Source organism: Rattus norvegicus, chromosome 1 (assembly GCF_036323735.1).
Source record: "Rattus norvegicus strain BN/NHsdMcwi chromosome 1, GRCr8, whole genome shotgun sequence".
NCBI lineage: Eukaryota > Metazoa > Chordata > Mammalia > Rodentia > Muridae > Rattus > Rattus norvegicus.
Genome location: NC_086019.1, coordinates 99,918,439 through 99,931,137, shown reverse-complemented (window position 1 = coordinate 99,931,137; position 12,699 = coordinate 99,918,439). Strand labels below are relative to the sequence as shown.

At 48.3% G+C, this 12,699-nt stretch overlaps 1 protein-coding gene across 2 annotated transcripts; it reads left to right on the top strand.

Moving 5' to 3' along the window:
* Positions 1 to 3,151: 3,151 nt before the first annotated feature.
* On the top strand, positions 3,152 to 12,466 carry Ccne1 (cyclin E1). 2 transcript variants are annotated; one of them, XM_006228904.5, is made up of 12 exons: positions 3,152 to 3,488; positions 3,860 to 3,905; positions 4,009 to 4,096; positions 4,332 to 4,400; positions 7,811 to 7,959; positions 8,074 to 8,209; positions 9,891 to 10,037; positions 10,642 to 10,737; positions 10,854 to 10,988; positions 11,095 to 11,206; positions 11,304 to 11,461; positions 11,820 to 12,466. In XM_006228904.5, exons 2-12 carry the CDS (start codon positions 3,883 to 3,885, stop codon positions 11,940 to 11,942), a joined length of 1,236 nt encoding a protein of 411 aa, XP_006228966.1. In that variant the 5' UTR covers positions 3,152 to 3,488; positions 3,860 to 3,882; the 3' UTR covers positions 11,943 to 12,466. The 2 variants fall into 2 exon arrangements, with proteins under 2 accessions (XP_006228966.1, NP_001094291.1); NM_001100821.1 differs by having other exon boundaries at positions 3,229 to 3,374.
* Positions 12,467 to 12,699: the final 233 nt, after the last annotated feature.

Genomic DNA, 12,699 nt, shown 5'->3' with positions numbered 1-12,699 from the left:
GTCCTTACTGCTCTGAACAGCAACTGTCAACCCACATGACTGACTGCCTCCCTCCGTAAATAAGCTGACATTTAAATCTGACTTTTCTTGGCTTTGGTCTTTAAAAAAAAAAAAAAAGAAAGAAAAAGAAAAAGAAATCGACTAATGGGGGTTAGAGAGATGGCTTAGAGGTTCAGAGTACTGGCTGCCAGTTGGATTCCCAGTGGCCATGTAGGGGCTCACACTACTTGTATTTGTATATTAAAACTCACTGGTGGTTGTGAGTATCCCCGAGTCTGATATAGCAGACCCAGCTCCCTGTGTGGTTGAACTTACTGCTAGGCTACACAACACAAACACACACCCACCGATCAGTGTGATAGTCTACGTGAGCTGTTCAATATTCGGGCCGTGCAGGGACTAGAGAGATGATTTGGTTAAGACCCAAGGTGGGCAGTTAACAACCGTCTGTAACTCAAGTTCTAGGCCTTCTTCTGGCTTCTGTGGGCACCTGCCCGTATGCAGGATTATGTGTACACACACACACACACACACACACACACACACACACACACACACACACAATCTTCATAAAGCAGGCCACCGTGTCCCACTGTGAGCTCATTTGAGTGGCCAGAGCACTCTAATGATCACAGCAGTCTTGGCCTAATCTTTAGAATGTGACCGGCTACAGGTATGAAACACATTTGTTTTGCTTTGGTTTCTCGTTTGTTTGTTCAGCTCAGGATGTAAAACACGTCGAGGAGCCAGAACTTTTCCTCGGCCCTTCCTGGTTCTTCTTCCCTGCAGAAGCAACTCCTGTTTTGATTACCATGGTTTTCCTCCCCTGTGGGGTGCTGGGGATGGAGCCCAGGGCCTGGGCCTCTAACCACATGTAGTACACCACAATCTTTCCTTTTCCCGTTTTCCTGTATAATTTGTTATAAGCCAGGAAAAAAAATATAGCTCAGGATAGGCTCACTCTGTAGATCAGGATGCCTTCAAACTCACAGAGATCTACCTGCCTCTGTCTCCTCGGTGCTAGGATTAAAGGTGTGCTCTACCATGTAAGTTTAGGCTCAAAATACTTATTTTTAAAGACAGGGTTTCTCTATGTGTCCCTGGCTGGCCTGGAACTCACTCTGCTATTAAAGACGTGTGCAACCAACACCTGGCCTGGAATTCACTCTGTAGACCAGGCTAGCCTTGACCTCTGAGGCACCTGTCTCTGCCTCCTGAGTAGGAGTGTTGGTATTAAAGGCGGGTGCTACCACACCCAACCTGTGTTTTGCATTCTTGAGTGTGGGATTCTTGTGTGCTGCAGTAAGGGCAAGTGATTTGTGATTTTTTTTTTTTTTTTTTTTGCTGTGTAGTCTTTAATTCATTTGTTTTATTGTTAGGACATAAAATACCTGGAACTCTCATTCTTTGCTGATGATGGGTCCATAAGGAAAACTATCGATGGAACAATAGTTCCTTTATTGAGCATTTACTGTGTGCCAGGCCTGGTACTGATTCATCTGTTTCCTTTAATTCTCACAGCAAGTATAGGCAGTAGATAGCTGTGGTCTGTGAACTAGGGTCATCCTTGAACAAGCATGATAGCATTAGTTAAATTCTTAGGGGTAGGCTTTAATTTTATAGGGCTTAATCCAAAGTTTCGCCTGAAGTTTAATCATCTGCTGTTGAAACCAACAAGGTTTGGAGAATATGGGATCTGGGGCTCAACCTGCTCATGACATCGTGCACAAATCCTCTCAGCAGCCTGGGACACCCCCGGTTTGCTAGTCGGGACCTGTGGGAAGGGCACACCCCACTTTGACTTCCAGAGACAGTCACTTACCCTGAGGAAAGTCCCCAGAGGTATCAGACCCTGCCTGCCTTCTGCCTTATACACTTTAACAAGTTGAGTACAGGTCTTTGCTAGTAGCCATTGTGTTTAAAATGTCTTTCTCAGTAACTTGTATGCTCCACAGACCTGGGTCAGTGTGGGATGGGAGATAAACATATATATATATATGTTTTACGAACATAAGAGAAGTGACCCTTTTAATCTAGAGCTCGAACAAGTCGAGAAGGGCCAAGAGGATAAGAAAACAGAGTGAAGAACAAGAGATTCAAGGAAACAAGTGCTTTGCCATAGCAAGGCAGCGACACTGGACACTGGAGAGGACGTCCTGGGGAAAGGTATGCTGGAGAGGAAGTGGTTACCATAGGCCTTCAAGTTTTCCGGAAACACAAACAGCTGGAATGGGTCAGGAGAGAGTACTGCAAGCACTGGGGCTCTGGGGTGAGAAAGGGCACCGAATACTGGATCCAGCAGCTCAGGCGGAGGGCTGAAGGTCAGGTCTGGGTGGCTGAGGGTCACTTCACGTTGTGAGGCATGTGCTTATTCTGAGGTTGATGAAAACACGTGGAGTAGAATTTTATGCTGGAGACTGCCTCACCTCATGTGGACCTGAGGGTCAGAGAGGCCTATTGCAGGCGGGTTGGGCTAGAGGCACAGAAATGTGCTTGGATAGCCAAATGAATGAATGGATCTAGAGACACTGACAGATTAAAGGACCTGCTGCTGGTCCACATGAGATCTAACAGCAGCAGCCTGAATGCTGGTTCCGGTCCCAGGAGCTGTTGTGACCTTGGGGACACCCACGCACCGGACTCGGCCCGGAACTCTGTGTCTCAGGGGCGGGGAGGACGAGCCGGGAAGGACAGTGCGCGCGCGCGGGAGACAGGCGGACGACGGGTTCTGTACGCCCGGCCCTCAGGTGCATCACTGCGGTCAAGCCCGGCCGCCGATTATTGCAATCTGCCGAGGTAACATTCCACTTGCGCGGCCCACGCGGCTCCTCGCGGCCCCGCAAGCTCCTAATCCTTCGGGCGCTCGCGCCAAGATTCTCCCGCGTCAGCGAGCCCGCCCCGCAGCCGCGCGCGCCACTCGACTCTCCCGCGTCCCGCCCCGATCAGGCCCCGCCCACCACGTCCGCACCACGCCCCCGGCGCGCAGGCCCTGACATCTAGCCCCACCCCTTTTGTGCAGGACACGCCCATATTAGAACACGCCCTCTGGGAAGCCCCGCCTCAACCAGAGCTCTTCGCTGGTCCGCGCGGCGACGGGGCGGGCCCTGGGCCTGCGGCGGCCGCTGAGGGGCTCGCTGCCCGCGGGGCGGGGCGCGAGGGCGGGACGGGGCCGGTACCGCGCGCTGGGATTTTTAAATGTCCCGCTCGAAGCCGGGCGCAGGAGCAGCCGGCTCGACAGCTAGCGCGGTGTAGGGGGCAGGCGCGGATCCCGCCAGCGCCGCGCGCTCGGCCGCCGCCTCCCGCCTCCTGCTTCCCGCCTGCCGTCGGCCTCCTGTCCGCTCGAGCGCGCCTGCCTGCGGCGGACACAGCTTCGGGTACGGGCTGCCTGGATTCCCGGGACTCCCTCGACTCCCAGGTTTCCGGACCGGGTCCGACCGGACCGGGCCCGGGTGGGGGTGGGGCGAGACCCGGTCACCCGGTCCCCTGAGGTATCAGCTCGGGGTGCCCCGGCTAGGGTGGCTGTGAGAGACGAGTCAGGGGGTAGGTGTAGAAAGGGACACTGAGGCAGCCCCGGCCCCGAGGGCGGTGATGGAGCGGGGGGTCCTCTCAAAGGTCGGCTAGGCCTCCATCCTCAACCTCAGGTTCGGACCCAGGGTCGCAGGCTGCCGGGGGCGCCTGCGGGTGACAAGCCACCCGGGCCCATCGGCCATTTTCCCGGCCGGCCTCCGGGCCCGGGAGGCTCCCGCCGCCGCCACCGCCGCCCGCGCGGGAGGGGGGAGGGGTGCCCGGGACGAACTGGAGGACTCGGGTCCCCTCTGCGGGCCGTGCTCACCACGATGCCTACTTGATGTCCTCCCAGGTCTGAGTTCCAAGTCCTGAGCCATGCCAAGGGAGAGGAAGGAGAGGTGAGTGGCCTCCCTGCTGCGGGAGGGTAAGGGTGAGTAGCGGTGGGGGAGGGGCAGAATGAGTTTTGGGGGAGCAGCACCCCATGACACCATGCCTTTGCAGAGACTCGAAGGACCACAGCAACATGAAAGAAGAAGGTGGCTCCGACCTCTCAGTCCGATCCAGAAAAAGGAAGGCAAATGTGGCCGTTGTGAGTACAAAGGATACAGGTTGGGAAGGGGACCCCCCCCCCCATTTCATCTTACCTGGGTACCAAATTTGGGTCTTCTCACCTACTAGTGAAGAGGATTAGTTGATGGGGAGGTTTCCATTAGTTGAATGCCGTTCAGAACCTAAAAAACTTTTTTCCCTCTTTTCTCTTGTGTTTTTGTCTTTGGGTTGCACCGTGTGGACCCTTGGTGAACTGGGAATTTTTTTGTTTTTAGTTTTTGCAAGATCCGGATGAAGAAATTGCCAAGATTGACAAGACTGTGAAAAGCCAGGATAGCAGTCAGGTAGGTCTGCTGCCTACAGGGTGTTCAGCCTCTTGAGTTCCATGCTTTCTTTCTTCCAAGTTTCCCAAACCAGAGCCACAGGCCACATGGCTGAGCCTCTGGAGCCTGTCAGTGTGGCCTGGTCTCTGTTGGGCCTGGGGTTGTGGGAAGGGTTTGCATTTCCTGAATGGCACCTTGAAGGTTACAGGTACTGATTGATACCTGGAGGAACCAGAGTGAGTGCCATATAATTTGTGCTTTCTAAACCCAGGGGAAACTGAGTCTTAGAACCCAGAATCCTTTGCAAGCCCAGAGCAGAGCTGGGCCTGCAGTCTTACTGACAAAGGCTAGCTGGGGGATAGGACTCTCAACTATTTCTCCCTCATCCATACTTGGGACTTCTCTTAATCCCAGCAGCAGAGAAGCAGAGGTGGGCAATCAGGGTTCCACACCAGCCCAGACCATATAGTAAGATCCTGGAGCAAAAAATAAAAAAAAAACTTTTCTCCTATGTGGCCCAGAATGTTCCACCGTCAGCTGACTGCATTGATTACCGCTGTCTGGACGTTTACATGGCCTCAGCAAGGGTCTGTGATGACGTGTGTCTGAACCAGTATTTCATTGGCCGCTCCACTTCTGTCCCCTCCTGTGGAGCGCTTGCCAGATCTTTCTAATGCAGCATGGTATCATAATTTCAGAAGATCCTTGCAGAGAGAGCTTGTATTATCTCTTTGCCTCCAGAGATGGCTGGAGACTATAGTTATGGCTCCAGTGGGGGGAGCAGCCTATCTCCAAAGTAGTTGGTGAGACCTTCAACCTTCATCACAGATAAAGCTGAGCAGGAACAGTATTCTGTTGACCTCATCTCTCTTCTCCCAAAGAGGCTAGCGGTGACTTTGAGAGCAGGGAGAGACAGCTGGTTCTGAAGAATGTCTTCTGGGCAATGATGTTCCGCCAGCTAGGGCTGCAGTAATGTGTGTTTCTAGGCAGAACCCCACTAGACATTAAAGGGTCAGGTTTTCTTCCTGTTCAAAAAAAAAGTAGCCCCAACAGAAGGAAAGTGCATCTCACATTCTTTTTTCTCCCATCATTTCCCTTAAAACCTTCAGCAAGTTGTTATTAAGATAAACCATGCTTTGTAGAATTCAAGATTGTTCGTGTTGCCAGCTGTGCTTTGAACAGAAACGTCCAAGTGAGAGTGAAGCTCAGCCATCAGTGTTGGCGTTGTGGAAATTCAGGCTCACATCTCAGGAGTAACAGCAGTGCCCAGAGTGTCCAAGAAAGGACTGGCTCCTCGTCTGCACTGTGGGGATGAGGGTCATAGCACATGAGTGGAGTCCAGTCATGAGAAAGTGTTCTCATGTTGAATTTCTAGAGTAGATAGCTTAAAAATAACTATTTTTTTTTCTGTGAAGATTCATAAAGCCAGAATTTGGGGTGGGTAGTTTTGTCTGTTTGGGTTTTAATTGCTTAGAATTTTTTTCTGGATTTAAGTTCAGCCCAGTGACAGGATTCATACTAAATTCAATAATACTGAAAGCCCACAGAGACCTTTGGTTCTTATCTTCAGCTACTATTTTTGTTTTTAAAACGGGATCCCAGGCTGGAGAGATGGCTCAGTGGTTAAGAGTGCTGACTGCTCTTCCAGAGGTCCTGAGTTCAAATCCCAGCAACCACATGGTGGCTCACAACCATCTGTAATGAGATCTGATGCCCTCTTCTGGTGTGTCTGAAGGCAGCCTTAAATCTTTAAAGAAAGAAGAAAAAAAAAAACACAGGGCCCTTTATGTAACTCAGGCTGACCTTGAACTCAGTGATCCCCTCCCTGCCTCAGCCTCCAGAGTGCTAGGATTAGAAGCATGCACACAACCACTTACTCTAAATGGCTGCATGTCCACTTTCTTATTTACTTTTTTCACAAAACCTTTTAACTTTATTGTATTTGGTTTTTTGCTTGTTTTTGAGATGGGCTCCGACTATGTACCAAAGATTGCATGAGCACTTCTGAGTGCTGAGATTAAAGGCACGAGTCACTATACCCGTCAGGACAGAACTTTCTTATTTCAAGCCGAATACTAGTCAGTCATTTTTCTGCTTGCTTTGCATAAGGGAGAGATATAGTATAAGGATAAAAGGTGGTGAGCCATAGTTGCGGTTGATCTCAAAGTCAGGCTGATCTGGCATCTTATAAAACTTCACATACACTCAAAAGCAGACTTAATTATTCTGCCTTCTCCACTGGCTTCTTAAAACGTCTACTGAAGGCACACTTCATCTGTCTGTGAATTGCAGGTTGGAAACTGCTAAGTTTATCTCTAAAGGCCTGCTCCCAGATGTGCCAGGCACCTGGCCATGGAGAATGGCACCTAACTTACACCTTCAAAAGAACTCGTTCTTGATTGAAGAGCAACTTCCTGTAGTGGTAATTGTGAACCTTTTGAGTCAGGGCCGGTGATGCTATACCAAGCATACAAAGCCAGAACTGAAAGGAAGCTGCCTTTCTTGAACAGCTGGCAGGAGCTGTTGTGAATAATTTGCATGCTCAATTCTTTCTCCATTGAGCAGAGAGAAGCTTTATGCAGCACGGATTGGAAATGGGGTTCTGTGGAAATGGTCTGGGTACTGCGAGAACAGGGGTTGAATTCAGGAAGACATCCCGGGCATACCTGTTTTATTTTCTAGTCACTAATGGCCTCTGTTTAAAATAAGATGGCTGCTGGTGCCAGGTACAGTGGTGTGCTCTTCTAACCAGCATTTAAGAGATGAGGCAGGAGGATCATAAGTTAGAAATTAATCTGGACTACATAGGTAAGACTTGTCAACAAATGAATGAAACGATGCCTAGGATGCAATCTTAAGATGGCGGGCTTCTGCACCAGCGGTCACTGCGTGCTTAATGCCTCTGTTGTTGTTGTTTTTTTTTTTTTTTTTTTTTTTTTTTTTACTCATTTTTAAGTATGTGAATGTTTTGCCTATCTGTGTGTCTGTCCCATGTTTGTACCTGGTGCCTGGGGAGGGCAGAGGCGTTGAATCTTACGGAACTAGAATAACATGGGCTATTTAATAGGCTATGAAATCATTTCTTTGAGCTCATTAGTTTGACCTGTGATCACAACTTGATTTAGTTCTAATGAGGTACTGATTGAGTTAGGGAAAACCAAAGGTCCCTGTTCCATATATATATGATCAAATCTTTTTGGTAATATAAGCTACTTTTTGTGTCCAGTTGGCCACCTGAGTATTTCATTTGATGTCCATGCTTTCTAATAAGTTAGTTACAGAAGTGACATGGAATCTTTGTGAGGCATGCCTTTGGCTTGTTTCTCCATGTTGACCAAGGCCAGCATGTCGAGCCCAGCTAATTTGCCAGTCCATGAGTGGACAAGTTGCTGGTTTACCTCTTAACACATTGCCGTGTATTTGATTGGCAGCCTTGGGATGATGATTCAGCGTGCGTGGACCCCTGCTCTTTCATCCCCACCCCTAACAAAGAAGAGGACAATGAGCTTGAGTACCCCAAGACTGCATTTCAGCCTCGGAAAATCAGACCGCCCAGAGCCTCCCCACTTCCCGTCTTGAAGTAGGTGTTGACTTTGATCCATGGCTTCTGAGTGTCATTTGTCTTTCTGGTCTACATTAGTGTGGGTGCAGATGACATGGATCTGAGGTTTTTGTTGCCTTTTTCTTTTTACAGTTGGGGCAATAGAGAAGAGGTCTGGAGGATCATGTTAAACAAAGAGAAGACTTACCTGAGAGATGAGCACTTTCTGCAGCGCCACCCTCTCCTGCAGGCGAGGATGAGAGCAGTTCTTCTGGACTGGCTGATGGAGGTGAGCATGAGTGTCCTGGCTGCTAGAGCATCACCATTGCTAGATTTCTCTATGCTGCTGCAATCTCTCTCTAAATTATTGACATTTCTGAAATAATTTTGTCCCTTAGACATTAAAGTTGGCATTTCGTTTATATGAACAGGTTATATGTAAGAGTCAGACCTCGAGTGTCCATGCTCGAGTTGGCTGTCTTGTTCTAATCACATTGAGAATCATTTCCCTACTTCTGTACAGTCAATACATCTGTTGGTCAATACATGGGGAGCAGTGGTTTGCCTGCACAGTCTAGGCCTTAAGTTCCATTCCAGGTGCTCAAGAAACAAACAAAAGAGCCCACAGACTAACAAGCTAATCATTAAACCTTTTTTAAATGACATTTAAAGGCTGACGGTGATCAGTCTGATGATCTAACATGAATGAGACCCTAGGCTGAACTGAATCTCCAGTAGTGTCAAAAGAAAGTGAAATTAGATTAGTGGGGCACCTCTTGCTGGGGGTGAACTTCGAGTGACTTGTAGCACTTGGATTCAAGGGACCTTCCTGGGTACTTGTAGTAAGAAATGGCATTTTCTTTTAAGGAGTGGAAGAATCATGTTGGCAGGTTTACCTCTAGAAAGTGCAGGGGGTATGAGTAACTCAAAGTTGTAGGGACGCCTACCCTTTGGAAAGGCAGTGTCTCTACTTTCTATGCATCCTACTGGGACCAGACCTAGAATCAGTCTGTGCTGACTTGTGGCTTTACAGGCCTGGGTCAGACAAATTGGTTAAATTTGAGTCAGTTTTATTCTACACAGGCTCTCATGTAGCCCAGGCTGACCCTGAACTTGCTATGATACATTAAACTTCTATCTCCTCCTCCCAAGTAGTGGAATTATAAGTGTATACCACCACAAGTGGGCCTTTCTTCCTTTTTAGAGATTTATATGTATCTCTGTGTGCCACTGTGTTGATGTGTTCAGAGGTCAAGAGGGTGTCAGCTAGAGTTACAGGCAGTTGTGAGCCGATCTGTGTGTGCTGGGAACCAAACTCAGGTCCTGGATAACTAGCCCGTGCTCACTGAGCTTCTTGTCTAATCTTCAAGAAGTGCTTTGGGTGCAAAGTTGTGCAGATTAAAAATACTGTATAAGCCAGGAGTCATGGCACAGCCTGCTGACTACATCCTCACTACTGCAAAAGAAACAAAAGCTGCTGAGAGTGGGGCACACACAATCCCAGCACTCAGGAGGCAGAGGCAGGTGGAGCTCTGAGGTCAAGGCCAGCCTGGTCTACACAGCAAGTTCCATTTCTAGCCAGGGCTACATAGTAAGTCCCAGTCTCAAAAAAGTCAAAAAGAATGTAGTTGGTGTTGTTCAGCTGTGAAGAATATAGCACTTCTTTTTCTGAGTTACAGTGAAACTTGTAAAGGAGGTTGCATTCTTTGAGAACTGTAGGCTTTGTGGAGTGAGGAATTGGTCTCTCTAAAAATGCTACTTTGATCAGACAGGCTGTCTGATTTGCTCTTGCTTTCGTATATAAGTCATAGTGCCCTTAGTTCCAGGGTCTCACTGGGCTACGCTTAGGAGGAGTAGGGTGACAGCCTTTCATAAAAGCAACCGGTTAGCTTTCTTACTATGTCAAAACTCAGGCAGGTTTGCTTGTGCTGCCCTCGAGAACCTGCTCTAACATGGAGCCTTTTTTCCAGGTGTGTGAAGTCTATAAGCTCCACAGAGAGACATTCTACTTGGCACAGGACTTCTTTGATCGTTACATGGCATCACAACAGAATATCATAAAAACACTTTTACAGCTTATTGGGATTTCAGCCTTATTTATTGCTTCTAAACTTGAGGTAAAAAGAATGACAAAACCAAAAAAAAAAAAAAAAATCCTCCCTAATGTTCTTTGTGTAATAACCATTATTTCTTAAATTTTGCCCCTATGAGTGGCTGTCATATACATCTTGAATTCTCTTAACTCTTAGGCTTCTAAGCTTAAGGCAGTGTTGGGGTGGGGGGCGGATAAGGATTAGGTGCATAGATCATTTAAATCAGTAGTCTTTAATCAGAGTTGACCTTGGGACTGAAAGGTTGAAATTGTGGTGTAGGGCTCCTAGCCTTGGGCAGTTGAGGTAGAAGAATGGGCAGTTTGAAGCCTGCTTGCCCTCTCAAAACAATATAAAAAGGGATGTTATGGATTTGTTTATAGATTATAGGGTAAGTGAAAAAGTCTAAGGTTTGGTTTATTCCATGGGTCCATTTATCTGTGAAGTATCCTTTTTTGAAACCAAATCTCTGTAGCTCTAGCTAGTGTTTCTTCTTATGACTAACATGCTTTCGGTTGCTGAAGTAAACCAGTGTTGAGAGCCACTGAGTGTATCCTTTACCCACATCAGCATGCTAGAGCCATCGTGGAACGGTTTCTTCTAATAGCATCTTCTTTCTGTTCCCTTTTAGGAAATCTACCCTCCAAAGTTGCACCAGTTTGCTTATGTTACTGATGGTGCTTGCTCCGGGGATGAAATTCTTACCATGGAACTGATGATGATGAAGGCAGGTTACACATTCATATCGGGAGGGGGGTTGTTGCCCAGTGGGTCTTATCCAGCTAGGCCTGTGGTGACAGGGACTGCGATTGAACTTTTTACAACTGAATTCTTTCCTTTTAGGCCCTTAAGTGGCGTTTAAGCCCCCTGACCATTGTGTCCTGGCTGAATGTTTATGTCCAAGTGGCCTACGTCAACGACACGGGAGAAGTGCTGATGCCTCAGTACCCACAGCAGGTCTTCGTGCAGATCGCAGAGGTACGTGGGCCTCTTGCTTCCCCGCTGTGTGTATGTGTGAGGCACATCTAGAAGCTTCTAGAAGCTTCATGTGGCATCTTGTCTTAGCGCTCCTGTCTTCCCTCAGCTTTTAGACCTGTGCGTCCTGGATGTTGGCTGCTTAGAATTTCCTTATGGTGTCCTCGCTGCTTCTGCTTTGTATCATTTTTCCTCGTTGGAGTTGATGCAGAAGGTCTCAGGTAGGTTGGGTTTGCTGTGAGATCACAGACAAGGTGACTTCAGGGTACAAGCCAGCTATCATCAGCTGGGGATTGAGCCTGACTTCTTTACTGGCAGGTTATCAGTGGTGTGATATAGAGAAGTGTGTCAAGTGGATGGTTCCATTCGCCATGGTTATCCGGGAGATGGGAAGTTCCAAGCTCAAGCACTTCCGGGGAGTTCCCATGGAAGACTCCCACAACATCCAGACCCACACCAACAGCTTGGACTTGCTGGTCAGTAATCCCCTTGCTCCCATCAGACAAGTACTTAACCAATGCCGCCTAAGGAAAAGCCAGTTCTGATTCCATTAAGAATGTTTCTGGTCCATACATCCTGTGTCTCAGTATCTGCAGACCATAGACTGCGAGAGGGCTTGTTTACTGAGATCAGGTCTTACTAGATATAGCCCAGGCTGACCTAGAACTCAAAAAAAAGTCTGACCTCTGCTCCCAAATGGTAGGATTACAAGTTTGCCACTATACCTAACTATAATTTTTACTATTTCTCCCTCTAGCCCCCATATTAAAAACATACATCAAGTAAAATGACACTTTCTTTCACTTTGACAACTTTCCGTCTTATCTTATGTAGGACAAAGCCCAAGCAAAGAAAGCCATATTGTCAGAACAAAATAGGATTTCTCCTCCTCCGAGTGGGGTCCTGACACCCCCACACAGCAGTAAGAAGCAGAGCAGTGAGCAGGAGACAGAATGACCAGACCTGCCATCGCCTCCAAAGACAGTGGTGTGGAAGCAGCTGCCTGGAGCTCCTTGTGCTGCCTTGGAGGTCAGGAGCCCCTGCAGATGCTATGCTCTGTGGAGAGGTGTCTCTTCCAGAGCAGCAGGGGTCTACAAGATGCCTTGGACGGAAGTGCTTTGATTGAATGCTAGGTGTTTTAACTATAGGGTCGAGTACACCAGCCACCTCCAGAACACCACTGAGTGCTCCAGAAGCTGCTAAGGAGGGTGCTACTTGACCCACTGGACTCTTCACACAGACGGCAAAAGCTTGAAGTTAAGGAGGCCATGGTGCTTGCTGGCCTCTGCTGGGTGTCGCAGGGTTGCTGTTGATAGGGTACGGCGAGTGGTCGTGAGCAAGCATGGGATGCAGAGCCACAGCCTGGCCTGAGCTGCCCTTCTCCACTGTCAGCTGACAGCATATCCTGCCTTTCATGAACTCTTGTTTTGTAAGTGCTGCTACGTCTATCAATTTTTAATAAAGATAATGCTATCTTTGAAGCAGCTGTTGTTAACTCTGCAGTATCAGAAACTAGCAGTTCTCTTTTAGAGTGGCTCTACCAAGTTCTCTTGGTTTCATAATTTTTGAGAAAGTCTTGCAATGCACCCCAGGCTGGCCTAGAGCTTGCTGCATAGCCTGGGCTTCCGTGAGGCTCTTCTCCCACAATGCCCTACACAGGCGGCTGTGCTTGGGGAGGTGTTCCATACCCAGGGTGTCTCACTAGTCCCATCTG

Excerpts from the sequence above, each read along its gene's own strand:
- Ccne1 (XM_006228904.5), top strand. The coding sequence starts at position 3,883 with ATGCCAAGGGAGAGGAAGGAGAG. Across the intron at positions 7,960-8,073 it reads TCCCCACTTCCCGTCTTGAA|TTGGGGCAATAGAGAAGAGG; the intron begins GTAGGTGTTGAC and ends TTCTTTTTACAG. Across the intron at positions 10,738-10,853 it reads TGGAACTGATGATGATGAAG|GCCCTTAAGTGGCGTTTAAG; the intron begins GCAGGTTACACA and ends CTTTCCTTTTAG.